The sequence below is a fragment of the Lemur catta genome, chromosome 2, assembly GCF_020740605.2.
Source record: "Lemur catta isolate mLemCat1 chromosome 2, mLemCat1.pri, whole genome shotgun sequence".
Taxonomy (NCBI): domain Eukaryota; kingdom Metazoa; phylum Chordata; class Mammalia; order Primates; family Lemuridae; genus Lemur; species Lemur catta.
Window position 1 is genome coordinate 137191763 of NC_059129.1, and position 19731 is coordinate 137211493.

The window sequence follows — 19731 nt, forward strand, 5'->3', positions numbered from 1 at the left end:
CACCCTCCCTCCCCTAACCCTGATGCTCAAAGTGAAGCTTCTCTTGGGCTTTCTGGCTGGAAATCTTTTGCTTTCAGGCTGATTCAAGGTCAGGAGTGAGTCCCCACAAGTACTCGCTCAAACCGTCTCTTCCCCAGGCTGATGCTTCTTTGGGGCTCCTGGCATGGGCTGCCGGGGTGCAGTGTGGAGAGGGTGGCAGGGGTCTCACAGGGCATGGGGCAGTTTAGGTGGGGGCGACTTCCCAGTGGAAGGATGGGATGGATTGTACGGTTATGAACCTTGGGCAGTTCCCTGGCTACTCCTTCCACACCTCTCTCGTCGCTAAACCTCCTTCACGTGGCTGGCCTGGGGAAGTCTAAGGAAGTCAATGACAGCTGATAAGAAAGAAAATGGCATAGTCTTGGCAAAGGAGAATATAAGAAAAAAAATGTAAAAAAGAGTAGCCAAACTGACCAAAAGATGAATAATAGTCAGCAGAGAAGTATCCTATGGAGCAGAAAAAATACTAAGGAACTACAAAGAGGTTAATGAAGCATGGCTTCTCTGAAGGGAGCCCCCGAGGCAGAAATGCAAGGGCTGAGGGAAGAGATGGCAAGACGATGGGGACGTCTTGGAGGGTGGAGAGGGGGTCAGAGATACCGGAGTGGACTTGCACTTACTCTTACTGGTTCAACTCCAATAAAGTGGATGGGAAAAGGGCAGGGTACAGAAGGCCTAAGTGGTGTGATTAATAAGTGGGTATGAGTAATATGTATTAAACTCCCTGACCTGCAATAGAGAGTCCATTTCCCCACCCTCCAAACATTGTGGTTCTTGGAACTCTAGTGGATCAATATCTGCTCCTTTGGTCGTCCCATCCAGTTTCACAGTTATAAACACAGTTTATGCGCTCACACCACCGGCTGAACTTCTCCCCTGAGCTCTTGCCTCTTCGGTTCCTCTGCCCACTCCCCATCTCCACATGGATGAATTGCAGACATCACAAGCTAAACTTGTCAAAAATGGAGCTCCTGGTGCCCCACACCTGCCAAGCAGCTCCTCTCACGGTCACAGCCACATTAGTGAACGGGGATTCCATTCTAGCTTGGGTCGTTCCTCACGTCCAATCCACCAACAAGTCATGTCAGCTCAACCTTCAAAAATACCCACAATCCAACCACCTATCACCACCTCCACTGCTGCCCCCCATCCAAGCCACCAGCACTGCTTCTTCCTTACTGGGCTCTCTGTCCCAGCCCCTTAACAATCTATTCTCCCCACAGAGGCCAGAGTGGTCCCATGTCACTCTTCTGCACAAACCTGCAAGTGGCTTCCCTTCTTGGAATAAAATGCAAAGTTTTACAATGACCTGCCACTGTCCCCATTACCTCTCCTAAGTGTTGTCTCCTACTGCTCTCCCTCTCGCCTCCTCTCTTCCAACCACCAGCCTCCTTGATTATGCCGGGAACAGTGACTCATGCCTCAGGGCCCTTCCCAGTTGTCCAGCGACACAGTCCCACTTTTCTTTCAGATCTTTCCTCCAGTGTGGAAACTGGTCTTTCATGAAGACAATATTAGGACATGCTGACTTTCAAGAGCCATGGATGATGAAGGATTGAAGCAAAGACTGACTTAGGAGACATGTAGCAGCGATGCCTGTTTGCATTAGTGCTTTATGCTCTACCAAGCTCTTCACTATATTCTCTCTACTTATATATTTAAACTATGAGAACAACACTATGAGTGGATATTATAATCCATATTTTACAATGGATCTCAAAAGCTTAAATAAGCTGCTTTATCCAAGGTCATGCAGACAATAACTCCTAGAAACAGGAAGTACAGGCTTCACCCCAATCTGTGCCCCCCAGAGCAAGTGCTCTTTCTTCTCTACACTGAAGTTTAGTATGTAATGATAATATCAATATAGCAATAATTGAAATGATGATGATAATAATAAGAGTGAGGATAGCAGCTAACAATTCCTAAGTGCTCCATACAAAGCACTGTTTTAGGTTCCTTACACATATTAATTCATTTAATTTTTGCAGAATCCTGGGAAGGAAGCATTATTATTATTTGCAGATTGCAGAGGAGGAGACTGAGTCAGTACCAGAATAGATAACCTGTTCAAAGTCAACCAGTAGTAAAGGGAGAGCTAGGATTTAGACCCAGATCCTGGGTCCTTAACCACTACCCTAAATCCCTGCTTGGTCTTACAACATTTTCTCTCTGCTTTTGCTAGACATGCTAGATACCGTGTACAGTTGGACGTAAGTGAATTCTCCAGTTGAGTAATTACAGATCAACTGTACGCAACAAAGATTTCTTGAAGGCATATATAGTTGAAGAAATACCATCTTTAAATTGAGGTTAAATGTGAAAAATTTCAACATAATAACTGTCAGAGGTTGTAAACCAGTTAAGCAGAGGTTTGTGGTTCTTGAAATATACCATTACCACTTTTTCTAAGGTTGATGTTTTGTCTCTAAACAAGATGTGCAGTACTGTAGATTAAACTTTTCATTTCCGCAGCAGCTTGTATTTCTCCAGGGAGGCTCCCAGCAGGCGGGGGAAAGAGAGCTTGCCTTACCTGGGGTGGTTGTAGGCGATCCGCTTGAACTCGTTGTTCCAGTGAGGTCTCCCATAGAAGGTTTTCTGCTTTAAGCCTGTGATCACATCGTTGTTTTCATCCCAATGTAAAGCTATGTGAATGGCCTAAAGTACAAAGTGTGGGATCACATGACATTTAGAAAAAAAAATGGAAACCTCTATAATTAAAGGATGAAGTAATTATGCTCATCTGTAGATTTAACACAATGTTTTTACAAGGCTAGAAATGCTTATCACTATTATCAGATACTACCAATTTTGCACTTTAGGGCAAGCATCACATCTCGTTTATCTTTGTACGGGGACTTATGAGAACAAAGTGCCTCCTTATACTTACTTAGTAGGTACGCAATAACAACAACCTAGAAAGAATATTTTTCTTTAAAAGGACGAGAGTTATAAAGTAAATATGGCTAAGAAAAAGCAAGCACTAAATGACTTTCTTTTTTTTCCTGCCAAACTTCTCAAAAGTTAATCTGTACTTGCTGTCCGCCTTCCCTTCATGTTATATCCTGGGGATTGGAGAAGGGCATTGCTAGATCAAAGTGCAATGAAATGTCCCGGGAGAAACTGCATCTTACATACAATCAGATCTGCCTAGTGGGTTGCAACGGTTCGATGTCTGCTGTCTGGTTTCGTGTGCTAGGAGGATATTGAGTCTGGCAGGCAGGACGTGGTGGCCGGAGCCTCGCAAGGGGTGTGGCTGGAGCTTTGTGCCCAACCATCTGCCTTTAAATCAAGCAAAGCCACCCAGGCAACATGGATCTAGTGGTCAATAAACAAGAGACCAGGGCATATGGATCCCTCGTAATCAGTTTTTAAGTTGCTGTCATTCGTTTTAGCCCTTACTGCATTCTGGTAACTACCTTGCTTCTTACCTCTGGGGAGCTGTGGCCCCTGTGCTATTGTCTTGGACCCATCAACAGCTCTAGAGCTCACATATTTTACCTATTGGTGCTCAATTTGCTCTCTCCCTCTGACTCTTCCCGATCCTGGCCAGCTTGGGTGACAACCCTGCTGGGCACAGCTCATGTCCCAGGTTCCCCGACGCCTGCCCTGGCTGACCGTCTCACCTTGTCTAAGAAAGCAGCCGAGGCTAGGGAGGCTCAGCTGGGAATAATGGAAGTGCCTGAACAGGCGGGGAGATACTGGCAGAGCACATCTCAGAAATCCAGGCCCAAGGGAGTTGCCATCAGGCAGGTCTGACCTCGGTGGCAGGGCCATTAAGGGAAAGGAGTTTGGGAATAGGACTCCAGGCAAAGAGAGGGTGGGAGAATATGGCAGAGGGTGTCAAGTGACACGTCAGGGAGAGGGAATAGCGTGAGCAGAGACAAAGATGTGGGAGAATGAAAGGGCCAGTGACAGGCCAGTGTGTATCCTTGGCTGCTCTGGGGCTAGAGGAAAACAATGGGGTGGGGCAGGACGGGTGTGTGGGAGTCAGGCTGGGAAGAGGTGTAAAGTACTTGCTAAGAAGTTTGGGCCTGATTTCACACAAAAAAGGACCTTCACTACTTACATTTGTGGTACAGCCAATCACCGATGTTCAAACATTTGGAATTATATTTGTTCCATATTTTTCAGCCCAATGTTCAATTAATCTCCAAACTCTGTTGATTTGCCCTTCATAATACCTCTTCCATCTGTCCCGTCTGTTCTTGTCATTTTGCCACTTTGAGGTTGTTGAATTCAGCTTAACAACTGGCTATTTCTAAAACAGCCTCTTGATTCTTTACTGACAGGATGCACCAATTATTTTTTCCTTAAATGTTGAGATTAGTGATTTCCTGTCTGAAATTTTGGAGTCTAAATAATTTCCGACATGTCATGGCAAAAATTTAAGAAGACACCTATTTTCATTTACTTGTATTTAGGAAAAAAATATGCCTTTAATAGCACACTTTTATAGTGGCAGAGATGGGAGGGAGCAGAGTTGTGTTGTCACAAAATCAAGTTCAGTTCTCAGTTATGAGAGCTTCAGTCTCAACCCCAAACGACAGGGAACGTCTAGGCAGGCACTTATGGTCAATTGGCTCTAGAAGTAAAAGGGCAAGCGTGGTTCTAGGAAGCAAAAGACAAAAGCTGTGTCTGTCCTTCACCAAATGAACCATCAGTTAAAAATCCCACTTAAATAAGGAAAATGTTTGTTTGGAAAACATAATTAACACTATATAATTCATTAAGATGTTTCAAGCCTAGTTTCCAAGGCATCTACATTTCAAATCATCCCAGGGGATTAAATATTTAAGGAGGACTGCAACTAAGACCATAAACATTCATTAAGCTACTGGATTTCTAGCAAAGTCTTATTCATTTCCAGAAGCACAGACTCAAATTACAGGGATGTTCCATAGGGCCAGTGAATGTGTGTATGTGTGAGTGTGTGTGTGTGTGTGTGTGTGTGTGTGAGTGACACACACACGAAGTGTATGTTAGTAAATTTAGTGATTAATGAAAATCTCCTGGACTCAAACACACTTTTCTTAAAAGTATGTATCAATAATAGGAGCCACAGAAGTGCCGATTAGAATACACATTGCATAACCTACTCATCGCTTCATTGTTAATTCTTAGATTTGAGGAGTTAAAATGGATTAAAATGTACTAGTTCTTTGATATTATCAACATTGAAATACTACCATTGTCAATATTTTGACATACATTATTTTTGGTAAACTCTATCTTAATATTTCATTAATACAATATACTGTAGAACAGCTGCCAAAACAGAAGATCATCTTGGTCTTAGGTAAATAAACATAGGTGTACACAATTTCTAAGAATGCCTTAAGAAAAAAAAATCTTTAGACAAATCACGTATGCATAATAATTATTTTCTGTAAATGCTCACATACTTTAAACCACAAAATGTCAAATGTAAACATCTTGGAATCTTTTCTGTTTAACTCTGAACAGCTCAAAACATAAAATTAGAACCAATTAGGAAGTCAACAAGACAATACAGCCAATCAGTGATATTCCCTTAATGTCACGCTTAGAAGGACAAATGCAAATTCATTTGGGATTTCCAAACTCTGGATTGTCTTCCATTGCCCAAGCTTTCCTCTCCCTCAGCAAGTTAACTGTAGGTCCTTTTATTGCTACAATCTGAACAGTGCTTTCTAATCTGGTTTTATTTCATTCTCCTTTCCTTTTTAAGAACATAAAAAAGAATTCTTTCATGCTATCAGATAAATATATAGCTCTTTATTGAAATTGTTCCTCTTCTGTTTGCTCCATATTAGAGGAGTCAGGTAATATTGCTCGACTCTTATCAATACCTGATTTTCATCCCAGCCAGTGAGAAATATGTGATAACTCAGAAAGTGAGTTTTCCCTTGCTCACTCATCCGTGTTTCCAGCGAGAGTAAGAGATCGGCAAACCACTCAAAAGCTCTTGCATCCCGGCAAATCCAGTAGAAATACACCTGTCAAGAGAGAAGGCAGGAGAACTGATCTGTCCCTCTTTTCATAATGTGCTGATAATCGCAGACTACTTTATCTCCATTAAATTATTTGAGCCCAAATGGGCAGTTCTGCAAAATAACATGCTTTTTTTTCCTGCCAGTGAACAAACAGTCACACTGTGATTTCTTTTGAAAAAAATTCACATTGTGTTTGAAAAAGCCCAGAGTGAATTGAGAGAGTCAGGAGCCTGTGGGCTGTGCCAGTTTCTCTGGATGAGGATCAACGCACCACATTTCTGGCTGTGCTGCTTCTGAACAAGATTAATAATCATAACTAGCTGTGCCTTTCACTGTTCCCCAAGGGGGATAAACTGCTAGACCAGCCTCCTTCATCTTTACTTATGACCTAAGCTCGGGATTTGAACTCTTCTCTCCAGAGACCCTGAAGGCTTGGGCACTAATCCACTTCACCAGTCACGGCCTCTGGAGAGTACAGATTATGGTAATTTCAGAATCAAGCCACACAAGCCAGAAATTTCCTCTCAGCGAGACATGTCAATGTCCAAGAAAGCTGGTGGGTGGTGCCTGTGCTGGGTGTCAACTGCTCTAATGAAATTATGTTTAGGAAGAATTTTTTTTATAAACTCTCTGTGTTGAGCAAATGGCATGTGCAAGAAATAGTGTGGGTTTGCTAAAATAAAGGCTTCATTTTTGTGCTCTGAGTTTTGAATGATTGTATGTAGAAGAAACCACAGGAGCTAAGTCTATTAATTCTACCGCTTTCCTCACACTCCTACCCCTGGCTGCCCACATCTTTCTCCTGTGCCTTCTCCCCACAGAGACGTCTCTGTGGCTTAATATCTGTGAGGGGCTGGTCTAGATTCCAGGTGTGGCTGGTCTGTCGCCACCTGGAAGTGTCTCCTCCCGTGGTCAGTGTTCTCCTCCCTCCCTCCCTCGCAAGCTCGCAATCATGCAATCAGTGTTACGGATGACATTTAATTAATAGATCAAATTTATGAGAAAAAAATTACAGAATATATTTCAAGGCTAAATAGCTTGTCTATTCTCTTTAGGTTTATGCAAGAATTTATAATATTAATAGTCTGAAAGAGTAAAAGCTGGAGAGAATAAACTTGTTTTTCTCAAGAGTCAGAGCCTACGTATTTGTTGGACAGCTCTTGTTCGGAAGGGCACTTAAGATATTAATTCCAGGACACGTAATCTTTCAGTCCCTAAGCATGATGACCTTCTCTTCTCTTCTTGACTCTCGTCCCGTCCTGGAGCTCACCCTGCAGCCAGTGGGCCTGTGACGCAGAACTGAGCCCGTGGTTCCCTCTGGTGAACACCCCGTGGGTCCCCACGAGCAGGTGGTCTTGTTCGTGTGTGCATCCACTGATTCAGCAACCATGTATTGAACGCTTACTTTATGTCAGACTGCTCTAGGCTCTGCAACTATAAAAGTGAACAAGAGAGGCAAAACGTTGCCTGTGCTTGTAGAGTTTGCATCTTAGAGGAGGAGGAAAGATGATAAAGAGGTAGGATATGGAATATGCCAGAGGGTGGTAAATGCTATGCAGAAACACAAGGCAGGCTGGGAAGAGTTGCAGAGTTAAGTCAAATTGTCAAGGGCGGCCTCAGTGAGAAGGGGATGTTGGAGCAAAGGCCTGAAGGAGGCGAGGGAGTTGCGTGGTTAGGGGAAGAGCTCTGTAGACGTGGGAGGACGTGCAGAGCCCCTGAGTGGGGCTTCTCAAGAGGAGCCAGGAGGTCGCGTGGCTGAGCCCAGTGAGGGAGGTAGAGCAGCAGGAGACGAGATGGGTGCAAGGCTGGGGGAGCCCGGATGTCGTCGGGCTGCAGGGTGTTGAGCAGATGAGGTCCATGATCTGAGGCATTTGGAAGGGTCCCTCTGGTTGCTGTGTTGAGAATAGGCTGGGGGGTGTGGGGGGCCAGGGAGGAAGAAAGGAAGCCAGTTAGGAGGTGGATATTGTATTCTATGTTGGTGATGAATGCCACTATCTGCTTTCTTTTCACTTTGAGTCATGCCTAATCTAATTTTTTCTTTGTAAATCTTAGCTCTCACTTTGACTTGCTTTGCTCCTGGTGGAAATGGAAGATCTACTGGCTGAACTGAATGCCGCTCTAACCAATGCACTCCCCTTCCCTCCTGCCCTTGGTAAGTTGATCTAGCTCAGAGCATTAAAGGTGGCATAGAGCAAACATCATCGACTTATTTTCTCTATTTCCCACTCTTTAAGGAACATGCTTAAAATACACCCATATGTGGAAAATAAACCAAAACATCTTTTCCAAAAAACATTTTTTCCAAAAAAAATTTTCCATTTCAAATCTAGTCCCAATCATCCTTACTTGAAAACTACCTACATCGTAGCTTCCTCCACACATGAACCTTGATCCTTTCAGAGAGAAATCCTCCCCGTCTTTACTTTCTTGTGGCCTAGCTGTGTGTCAGCGTTCTTAGGGCTTGTCAAACCTTTTATACTTTTTGCTTCCTTGTAATGGCTTTGTGTGTTTTTCCCTCCGTAATTGACTTACAGGTGACACCGGGCAGCTTTGGTGCAAGAGGCTACGGAGGGAGAATGGACAGGCTCAATAGCAGTGCTTCAGGAAGAAAAAGAATAAAAGAGACTTTGAACAGAAGAAAAGGGTATTTACTTTGACTCTCTTTCATCTTTCTAACGGTGGGGGCCACTCACTGTGAAAGGACATAAGAGTTCCACCTCTGCATTTCGTCCAGCAGAAAGGACCTGGTCAAGCGTAGAACAAGTGTCCCAAACAATAGGTTAGAACTCTGTGATCTGTGGTTTTTAACACCCACCTCACCTTAGTCTCCAAAAATAAAGCAACCCTAAAATCAGTTACCTGTATAAAGCATGGCTTTCAGAATTCTATGGCTGATATCACAGGCCAAAAATACTTAAGGTCACTTTAAAAGATTTTATTCAACAGAAAGTCATCCTCAGTAAAATAACAAAAGTTCTGAACCTTCATAGTAGTAAAGTTATTTTTTTTGTGTGTGCAGGACTCATCCCACATATTCTTGTAGCTATAGTGGATGGCCAGATTACTTAGGAGACCATGCCGGGACTGTGTCAGAGGGTTTGGGGTTTCTGTGTGGTGTGGCCTGGCAGAAGCCTTCGTTGTCACATTGTGACAGGCACCAACGATCAGATCAGACTCTACTCAGACATGTCCATTCGCTGGGGGCCTGGGTCTGAGTGACACTTAATGCCGGGCTCCCTGTGCTACCCGCCTCATGCCATGTTCCCCGAAGCCTGGGTTTCTCTTTAAGAATCCTTCAGTTGCACGTGTAGATCAGGTAACCGTGGTCTGGGGTCAATAGCTTTTTGTTGAGACAGGGTCTTGCACTGTCACCCGGACTAGAGTACAGTAGCATCATCATAGCATACTGCAAGCTCAAACTCCTAGGCTCAAGTGATCCTCCTGGCTCAACCTCCCAAGTAGCAGGGACTATAGGCATGCACCACTGTGCTTGGCTAATTTTCCTATTTTTGTAAAGACAGGGTCTCACGCTTGCTCAGGTTGGTCTCAAAGTCCTGGCCTCAAGCAATCCTCCCATCTCAACCTCCCAAAGTGCTAGGATTACAGGTGTGAGCCACTTAGCCCGGCCAATTTTTGGTAAATAATTCCAGATAATGAACTGAGAAGAGCTACCAATCTATTCTATACCAGAGCCCATGGACTCTCTAGCAAGAGTTTGATGCTTTCAGGCTATTTTATCTCAGAAACTGAAGCCATATCTTGGATAGACATACACAACACAGGCAGAGGACACTTCCATGAACACAACTTGTATTTCTTTAGATCCAAAATCACTCACCAGAAGATGAAATGGGAGAAAAAATATTTATCTACGCATTTATTTAAGGCCCAGAACCCCTCCAAGGAAGGCAGCTGTACATGAGGTGCAGGTTCTGGGTGGAGCATAGCGCAGCGCAGTAATCAAACACTGTGAGCCCGTGAGTCCCACGCCCTGCTGGCTCTGTCACCCAGGAGCTGTGTGACTGGGCACAGGCTGTTTAACTCGAGCCCATATTACCATGTATGTAAAGTGGCAATAAACACAGAACGGCAACTCATGAGCTTATCGTGGAGATGGAAGGATACGGTTTATTGAAGCATTTAGCACAACGTCTGACAGACACATTAAGTGCTCAGAAGACGTTAGCTGCTATTGTCACTATCCTCATTGTCATTTGGAGGAGCTTACGGAATGAATATGTTATGTTATATTATGCAGCAAAGGGGGACATCTGCCTGGCGTGGTGTGTGTTTCCACTGGTCACTCCTGAGTGACAGAGATGGCAGTCATCCAGAGAAGGTAAAGGCAAACTTTAGCTCTAGCGCCAGTCTCAGAATAAGAACCTCAGCATCCATCATAAAGACACAGTCTGTAAAAAGGAACCTCTTCGCTAGGGAACGCGCACCCCAGGCTCTGTGTGTGCTAAACCCACGTGGAGGCATTTTACAGGGAGCCAGGGGGGGTCTCCTGATCAATGTTTCCTCCAAAAGGAAGGCCAGTGGGTCGCAGTGCCACCTGCCCTCTCCTGGGCAGCACACCTCTGTCCCCAACGCTGTATGAAAGAAATAACAGAAAAGAAAGAAGCTCCAAACCAGAAGGGTGACAAAGGTTCTACAAAGAGGGAATCCTGACTATTTTCCAAAAAGGGGACTTTCTGCCCTGCAGAAATGAAGACTGTGACTGATATTGAGAAAATATGCTACATTCTCAATAAATGGTCGCTATTATTGTCCCAGCTCTTATGTTGTTGTTGTTGTTGTCAAGGTAATCCTGTGTGAATACAATGGCACACAAGAAAATACAAGAAGAAATATTTCTTTGTACTGACAAGCCCCCCTAATGTGTAAAACTTCTAGTTTTAAAGTGACAAAATTATAAAATTGTTTTTCTGATTAACCAGTATGAGACTGAGACCAGCCCTTCTCAATCATTTGTTGTCCTTAAGACTTTTTCTCAAAGCCTGTATCCTTAATCTTAACTGTTTCCTGACCGCAGTGCTGCTTTGGCCTGTGGCTGAGGACTGACTTTTTTTTGTGCCTCAATGTGTTCTAATTACAGTTAATAATCCTTGTTGGACAATTGAAATATTAATTAGTAGTAGAATGATTCAGTAAACTGTGGGCTATCCATACTATGGAATACTCTGAAGGCACGAAACAAAATGAAATAGATCATTAGGTATTGTCATTGAAGGTGCTCTGCGTCATGTTACGAAGGAAAACAAATACAAAACAAATCGTACATCCCTCTCCCTCTCTCTCTCTCCCTCTCTCTCTCTGTCTGCACACACACACCTCTACTTATGCGGAATTAACACCCCGTGCCTATGTGTATAGGTATGTGTATGTAAATATATGGAAAGGAATGGAATGAAATGCACCCAACTGTTTAATGGTGACCTCCTTGGGGAGCAAAGTTAGGGAGGTGGTTAGTTTGGGGAGGGAGGTGAATGAAGGCAGATTTTTGAATGTATGCATATTTTATTTGACTCTTTTACAAGAAGACTGTACTCATGTGAATAATGAACCAAGACATTAGAAATGCTAATACTGGGCACCTCCCCACAGAGCAATGGCGAGGCCGGTGGGGTACCGAAGGCTTTGGAGGTCGCCCCGGGAAAGAGGAGAAGCACTGGCTGCTTTAGGAGTCGCGAGCACGGCCCCTCCGGAGGAGGCCGATTGATTACAGCGCGCTCGCGCTCGGTGGTGAGCAGACAGGATCAATGCCAGAAGTAGCCAGAGCTCCAGTGTGAGGCAAAGTGAAAGTAAATAATTTCTCCGACCAAACAGATTAAATTAAATGCATTTTTCATTCATTAGCAAAGAGGGCAGGCCCTCCTTTGTTTTATTCATATATTTAAGCTGCGTATGGATTTTTGTCTTTCTTGGCCTCTTTTCCTTGTTCCCACCGGCCCGTGCTGTCTTTTTATTTGAATTATCTGTTTATTATATTAGGTTAAGAACCTAAAGGCCATTTTGCATGGGACACACTATAAATACCGATTATCATGGTTATGTATTATTGAGCTGATGAAGGAAGACAATTTATGAAGAAATTAGATTATCTCAGTTTTTCTATAATCTATTTTATTGTAGTTTGAAGATTACATATGCAGTTAAGAAAATGAACCAAATCTTCCAGTTGGCAGTTCTCTCCGTTCTGTCTACACGGCTGTGATATTAGGGAGAACTAAAATGTGTAAGCCAATCTATTTATGTCAGCAATCTCCCCCCTCCCTCCCCATTCACACGCACCTATTTCATTCATCATTTTGACAGTTTGCACAAGCAAACCGTCCTAATTTTTTTTCAGGAGCTCTTTTCACAAATTGAGTGTGATGTAGAATTAATCATAGCCGTTAGTCAGGAGGTGGAGGACGTTTATTGCTATAGGGCGTTTATACCCTTCAGCAATCGGCTTCCTCCGTATTGCAGCGCTAAGAATTCTCAGCCACCCTCATCCCTCCCTCATCCCACAGGGGCACAATGTTCTCATCTGCCTCCTACGCAGTGAAGTTTGGCTCTTATTTCTGTGTTGAAAATAGTTCTTTAATGTATTACAACTTTTGCCTGTTTTCATCACGGCAAGCCATCATTCTACTTATTGTTATTTCGCCTTCTCGGGATGTCTCCTCCTGACCACTTCTCTCCCTTCTTCTCCCCACCACCTCCCATGTCTTTAAAATTAAAAGGTCTTGAAAATAAAGACATTTTAAAATGTCAGTGTCGAACAGAAAGTGCTACATATGATCCTAAGGAAAGTGTCTTACTGGTTTTGCTCTTTCATTTTATTTAGAAATTTTCTAGAATAATGCACAGGAGAAGGGTAAAGAAGATACAGTCTGCTATGCTAACAACTGAGAGAACTTTGGTGCAAATTTTTTACTGCAACTTGAGGCTTGTATGTAAAAGTGTGTGGCTTATGCCGACTGGTATTTTACACATGGAGGAGAAAATCCACCTAATTGCAGTTAACCATTTAAACTTAAAATCCCACCTCCCCCCGCCCCTTGTTACAAAAGAGAACAATCTGAAAACTATAGCCCAGGCCTAAAATTGTGAAGATGCTTTAGATAAATAAGTGCTGCTTGCACAGCGGCACCTTAAAAATTACATAGATGCTGACAGTTTAGTGGAAGTGGTATTTATATCTCAAAAACATGTGGGCAGCACTGACGAATATTAGTTACAAAAACCTAATGAAAGCTGTACTCAAACAAACACAAAGTTGCTTTAACAGACAGAAGCTTCCTAAACTTGTTCTCATGCTTGCAGACTCCAAGGAATTGGATCTTAAGAGTAATTTTCAGCCTAAACTTTCAGTAGCATGAAAACCTCACTTTTTTCCTGAAAGAGCTTTGAAGTGGAAATCAGAAACGTCTGCTCCAGTCCTGACTCAGTGGCTAACCAGCTGGGTGACTTTGGAAAAATCACTTCCACTCAAAGCACATATGTTGCGTTTCATGGTAACAGGCAAAGCTGGGCGAGTAGGGCCTTTCAACTATCTCTGCTTTAGCTGCCTTTCCCATATGCCGTGATTCCAGCCTTTATTTTCAGCTGGGTCTTGTCCAAATATTCCCTCAAATTTGTATAAGTTATGAAAGCATTGTCTTTTTATTTCCTACTCTATGGTTTCTGTTTTTTTGAATACAGACCAATGTCTCTGTTTTATGATTTTGTGGTGACTTAAGCTTAGGCGTCCGGCTGAAACAGCCTTGCAAAGCCCACAAGTAGTGCACAGGAATAACAGTGGTATGATGAGAAAGGAGGCAGTATTAAGATTTTGTGAGTTCTTATGAATGTCTCCTCTATATTTGTAGTAAAATAATTGGAATCTATTATTTTAGTTATAAAATTACTGAGTGGTCTTTTTGGTTAAATAAAAAAATGAATTATCTTTGTAGCCTTAAATTTTACAGAAAAGTATACAGAAGCAAATGTTGATTCTTTTGGGCATGTAGACATTTATTCACTCATTGATTTATTCAATATTTATAGAATATATATACATTATTATGAAAATATACAGAGAAACCATGTTCAAGGAGCTCATAGTCTGTTAGGGAAATAAAGTATGTTGTGAATCTTGATACAGGAAAGAAAGATAGATGACATAACAGGACAGCAAAGGAGTAATGAAGCTTGAGAGAAGGGAGAGGTTATTCTAAGCAGAGTGTGAGGAGAGTGGTAGGTTTTGTGTGTGAGTATGAGAAGGGACTGAACAAATATTGGCTGAGAGTGTAAGTGACTGAAAGTGAGACACATATCCACCGTCAGCTCCACGTGAAGCGTGATTTGACCTTTAATGCAATGAAAACCATGAAGCAGTGAGGTACCTCCCTACGAGGCTTTTATTTGGTAGATGGCAAGAGGGAAGGAAGAGCTTAGGACAGCTGAGAAATCATCACAAACCATAACAAAGCATTGCTGTGAGGTCCAAGTAGCCAAAACAGTGGCTCTTTTGCTTGCTTTGTTGAACATATTATGGTGCAGAGGAAAGAAGATGGGCTTTGGCACTAGAAGGACCTAGATTTGAATTCTAGTTCTAATATTTTTTTTAGCTCTCTATGCTTCAGAGTCCTCATTGACAAGTTGAGGATATTACTTATCTGAATAAGTTATGACAGTTCAATAAGATGATGCTATCATTCCTGTTAGTTTTGTGATCCAGTTTCAGTTTTCTCATCTGTAAAATGGGAGTAAAAATAGCAAGTACCTTAAAAGGATGGCAAGAGATAGTGCATATAAAATGTCCAGCTCCTCACCTGTTAGGTAGTCAATGCTTGATAAATCTAGGCTATTAGTAGTAGTAATACTAGTAATCTATTTATATCTTTGGCAGATATAATTAACATTTATGTCCCTTTATACACTTACACAGTAATATTTCCACATCATTTATTTGTCTTATTTGGTATTAAAACTCCCTGTTGGATATGGATTCATATTTCTTCAATGTGTGGGTCAGGAAATCCAGCTCGGAAAGGTGACTTATGCACTGAATACGACCTATTAGTGAGGGCAGAATCAGGGAGGTTCTCTGACCAGGAACACCGTGGCCTTCCCATAGTATCGCACTGGGGCTGCAGGGGCGGGTGGGAGTCACGTCTCCCGCGAGCTGCTTATGGCACGGAGAGAGCCATATGAACCTGAGTTTGTACTCTGATTCTGCCTTGGATTATTTCATGTATTTTCAGGAAAGTCACTTTAATCTCTCTAAGCTTCAGGTTCCTTATCTGGAAAACAGGCCTTGTATTATTTACTCTATAAGTTTGTTGGGGGAGACTATAATCAAATGAGAAAATGTATGTCAAGCACCTGTCACTTGGAAACCCATGAAATAGGCAATTTTACTCTTGTTTTCTCCACTGGGGAAGCCCCAACTGTAGAGATCTGCGAGTCTGGCATTGTCTGCGGTGCCTCACAGAATACTGTTCCTTAAGAGGTGTTAGGTGAGGACAGGTTCTGTGGCTGAATAAGCTTGGGAAGGAACAAAACTGGATGAGGCTCTTTTCTGCAGGACTTATTTAATAGGACGATGTGAGTCTTCTAGAGTGGGGTGTGATAGGATCATTCTTAAAGTTTCTTGGACCACAGAATTCTCTTTACTGGATCATGTCAGGGGACAAGTGTCCCATAGAACATGCGTTGGGACATGCTGATGAGTTGAGCATCTCCCTTTGATAGATGAGGAAACTGTAGCCAAAGGGTCAACCAGGGAAGTGGCAGGACCAGGACTGGCACCATGCCTGCCTGGCATCCTGATTCCTCCTGTGTTCCCACTGTTTGAGGTTAGCAGGGCTCCTAGTCTACTTGCTCTGGTGCCTGCTGCTGGTCCTCAGAGGGCCAAAGAAGGGGATGGAGTCTCGAGGTAGGAAAAGGGAGGAAGAAACCCTGGAGGCATATAGCTGGAGAGCATACAAGAAATGACAAAAGGGAAATTGGCCGTTGGATGGCAACACCAAATAAGCAGGCCAACATCCCAATCATGGCTTCTTGTTAAGACCCTGAGTCCAGAGGAAAGGAAGATATTGAATTATACACTTGCAACCATGGTATTAAGCTAAAGAGACTAAGGAGAAGGCTCCTGTTAATATCACTAACTGCAGCCCAGTCACATAGCCATTTGCAGCCTGTCCATATTTTATAGAGATGAGCAATTACATGTCCTGTAATGGCAATGAAGCAATAAAATTTATGTCTTGTCATCTTTAACAAGATTAGACATAACCCTACTCATAAATGTAATACTGAGTGGAGATTTTTAAGAACATAAGTATAGTTAAGGATCCTTGAGTTTATCCCTCATAGTTAATTAAAATCCTCCCCAAGAATCGGCAGATGATAGATATAAGGACATTGAACCCTTTAGTCCACGGAAGGGTGAACTAATGATTTTTCCATACCTTGCTCAGCTTCAGCTGGGTCTGCGAATCACAACATTGGTACCATATAGATTTCAGAAGAGCGGCGAAGGGAGTGACTCCAATTCCTGCAGCAATGCACACGCTCACTGGATAGTGAAACACGTCTGTCAGAGCGGCTCCGAAGGGCCCGTCCACCGCCAGCCTGGAATCACAGATGCAGCCCATTCGACCTTCAGAACACCTTGCTCTTGAACACGAAACATCCTGAGCTGGTGCTTTTTATAGGACTTGTTTGCAAATGTGTGCAGAGAGGTGGACTCTGTGCTTGCGAATGCCCTAATTGGACAGCTCGGGTTTAGCATGAGGATTTAGGGGCCTGCTTCATGGGGAGACAACCAGGTAGTCCTGGCCTGGCTGCCATTCATGGAAGGACAAAGCCTGACATACCTAGATGTGGCTCAGGCCTCTTTCACGTGGCCTGCTCTTCTTGCAGTTCTTAGAAGTTTGTTTTGGCTCTAAGCATCATAAAAGCATAGTGGAAGAGGTCCTGCCACCCCCAGCCCCCAGCTGCCATCAGAGGGAAGAAAGCAGAAGCATCAAGGTGGTTTAGGAGGCTTGTCATAATGCAATTCTCCCCTGTTTTCATTTGTTTGGTCACACATCTTAGTATGTTTATATAATTTTAGTCTAATGGAAGCCATTCATTTAGAGTAAATATAATTTTGAAATAATTTGTCAGTTATGTGGAACTTCTAAAACCCATTATTTTAGATTATGCTAACTCAAAATCTGTGGTAATTAGGCCTAGGGCAGCACTGATGTTTTGTCTTTGCTTAGCAAATTTTTCTTCATAAGGATAAAGCATATTCATTGAATAAATAAGATGATCCTCCATGAACTGGCCTCTGGATTCTTCTCCATTTCTCCTCACCAGTTCTCCACACTGGCTTTTCTTCTATTTCCTAAAATACACAGTGCCGGCTTTTGCCACAGGGCCTTTGCATGTGATGATCTTCTCAGTTGGAAAACTCTGCCTTAATTTCTCCCGTCTCCTTACTTGGTTAATAGTTACCCTTCTCCTTGATCTTATCCCAATCATCCTTTCCCAGGGAAGCCTTCCTGAACCCCTTAGGCTAGGTTAATTCCCCTTTTATGTAACCTATGGTGCCATATTCTCCTCCTCTATAGTCCTCAGCAAAGGTATAATTTTATAATTTTTTGTGTGTGTATGATTTGATTTGTGTCTGTCTTGAGCTCTAAGGTCTACGGAAGTAGGAGGCAGGTCTGTCTTTGCTCACTGCTTTATTCCACTGCCCTCCAACACGGAGTTGTTCAGTAACAATGGGTTGAACAAATTGTAAAGGGCACGTTTAAAATATTTCAGTCAGCAGAATGTATTAAATAACCTCAGCTAGTCCAAAAGCACCTGTTTACATATGAATGAAGATATGCTAATTAAAAAGTGTCTAAGTTATTCATAACCATTCCCTAAGGGGTGTTTGTTGAAGGCATTCAAGGTTGGCCCATTTGGGCTTTACTATGTGTTCATGAAAGTTCAATTGGGTTTATTTTAAAATATTCTATATGCTAGACTTCCTAATAATTCAAATTAACTTTCTTTGAGTTAATCTTAATAAGGCTTTATTACATACTGATATATGGAAATGGAAGAATAAAAATAAAAGGTCATTAAACAGAAAGGGTCAGTATCTTAGCCCACCATAGGTTATTTTTATAAATAATTAAAAGGCATTGAGAGAGAAAAAAATCTGCCCATGGATTAAAATGTCTTATTGTTCATTGTTTTTGTAATTAGTAATATTTGAGATTTATTTGACAATGATTTAAAAGAATATAAATTAAATCCAAAGAAGAATTGTGTCATATAATCCACAGAAATATATGTAATAAACACATTTCTACATATTTAGAATTGAGAATCTAAACTGAAAGCTACAGAAGAAAACATTTAGTCCAATTTTCCTATTAATACAGTAATCCTTCCTTCCATATGCCCTAGAGCCCATCATATTCTGATGTTACACTGCAGGGCACCTTGTCCCACTTAGGGACAGTTCTAAGTATCAGACAATTTTTTTCTCTTGTCTTACTGAAATCTATCTTCTGACAACTCTCACCTTTTGCCTTCCTGAGAAGCAAATTTCAGGTCTTTTTCTTTTTCTGCATCTCAGGCCTTTGAATAGTTGATCGTAGCTATCATGACACTCCAATTGCTCCTTTTTTGGACTCAAATCTCTACATTTCTCAAGACCTCTCACAATCTGAATCAGTTTCCTTTGCACAAATTCTTGTTTATAAGTTTACTTAGCTATCCTGTCTTGATTTATTATAGATACAGAGTTTCTAATAATGCAGCTTAGAAAACGTGTCATCTTCCCAGCGTCCGGGACTCCTGGATGGGCTGGCTCCCGGTTGGGCAGCGCTCCCCCACTGCTCTGCCCTCTGGTCATAACCGTTTACTCCTCTCACCACCACTTCCATGGTCATCTCTGTGGCAGGCGACCTTTCTTACTTCATTAATAGCAATAGTAACTAACGTTTTTTTGAGCACTTACCATGTGCTGAGCATTATGCTAAGGGCTTTATATGGACTGTTGCGTTTAATCCTAACTAAACAAAGCCTTAAATACTATTATTATCATCTTCATTGTGCAGATGAGGACACTCAGGCAAGGTGTTACATACGTTCTCCAAGATCGTACACCAAGCTGGGCTTTGAACCCTGGTCATCTAACGCTGGAGCAGGATAACCTGTTGAAAGCACTATCAGCTCTGAGAAATTCCTCCATTGTATTAACACTTCAGAAGCTTCTGCTTTTGAAAAGAGCTCACATTTTCTTCCTTTTTCCTGAGCTCAGAGCTCTTCATATAGGCTTACTTCTTGTCCTGGGCTTCTCAGTGCCCCTGGCCTCATGGATTCCTGGGGCTGGGTTAAACTCATTTTGGGTCCAAAGCAGTAAAAAGATATGGTGCTCTCTCCAATATGGTTAATTTAATTCAAAATTAAAACAATGCCGAACTGTAAAATCATCTAAGACAGTCCAATAAACTTCTGATCCTTTGTATGGTGAAGATTTAAAGAAATTCTAATTTTTATGGAGGCTTTACCACTAATACAAATGCCTGCACACATATAGAGGCAGAGAGAAAACCAACTTAACAGACAAAGGGAAACTGCACTATTTATGACAACTCATTTTTATTCAGTCACTAAGTATTTACTGAGTGCCTACTAAGACCAGGACCTGTTTTAGGCTCTGGGGATGCTAAAGTGAACCAAATACATCAAG

At 42.3% G+C, this 19731-nt stretch overlaps 1 protein-coding gene across 1 annotated transcript in view; it reads right to left on the reverse strand.

Annotated features, from left to right (window-relative positions):
* Positions 1–19731, reverse strand: part of NOX3 (NADPH oxidase 3) — a 55630-nt gene that overhangs the window by 9069 nt on the left and 26830 nt on the right. Inside the window, exons 10-12 of the mRNA XM_045544623.1 lie at positions 16460–16622; positions 5871–6017; positions 2573–2697 (exon numbers count right to left, since the gene is read on the reverse strand). Of these exons, the coding sequence (XP_045400579.1) occupies positions 2573–2697; positions 5871–6017; positions 16460–16622 (435 nt within the window). The remainder of the gene's footprint in view (positions 1–2572; positions 2698–5870; positions 6018–16459; positions 16623–19731) is intronic.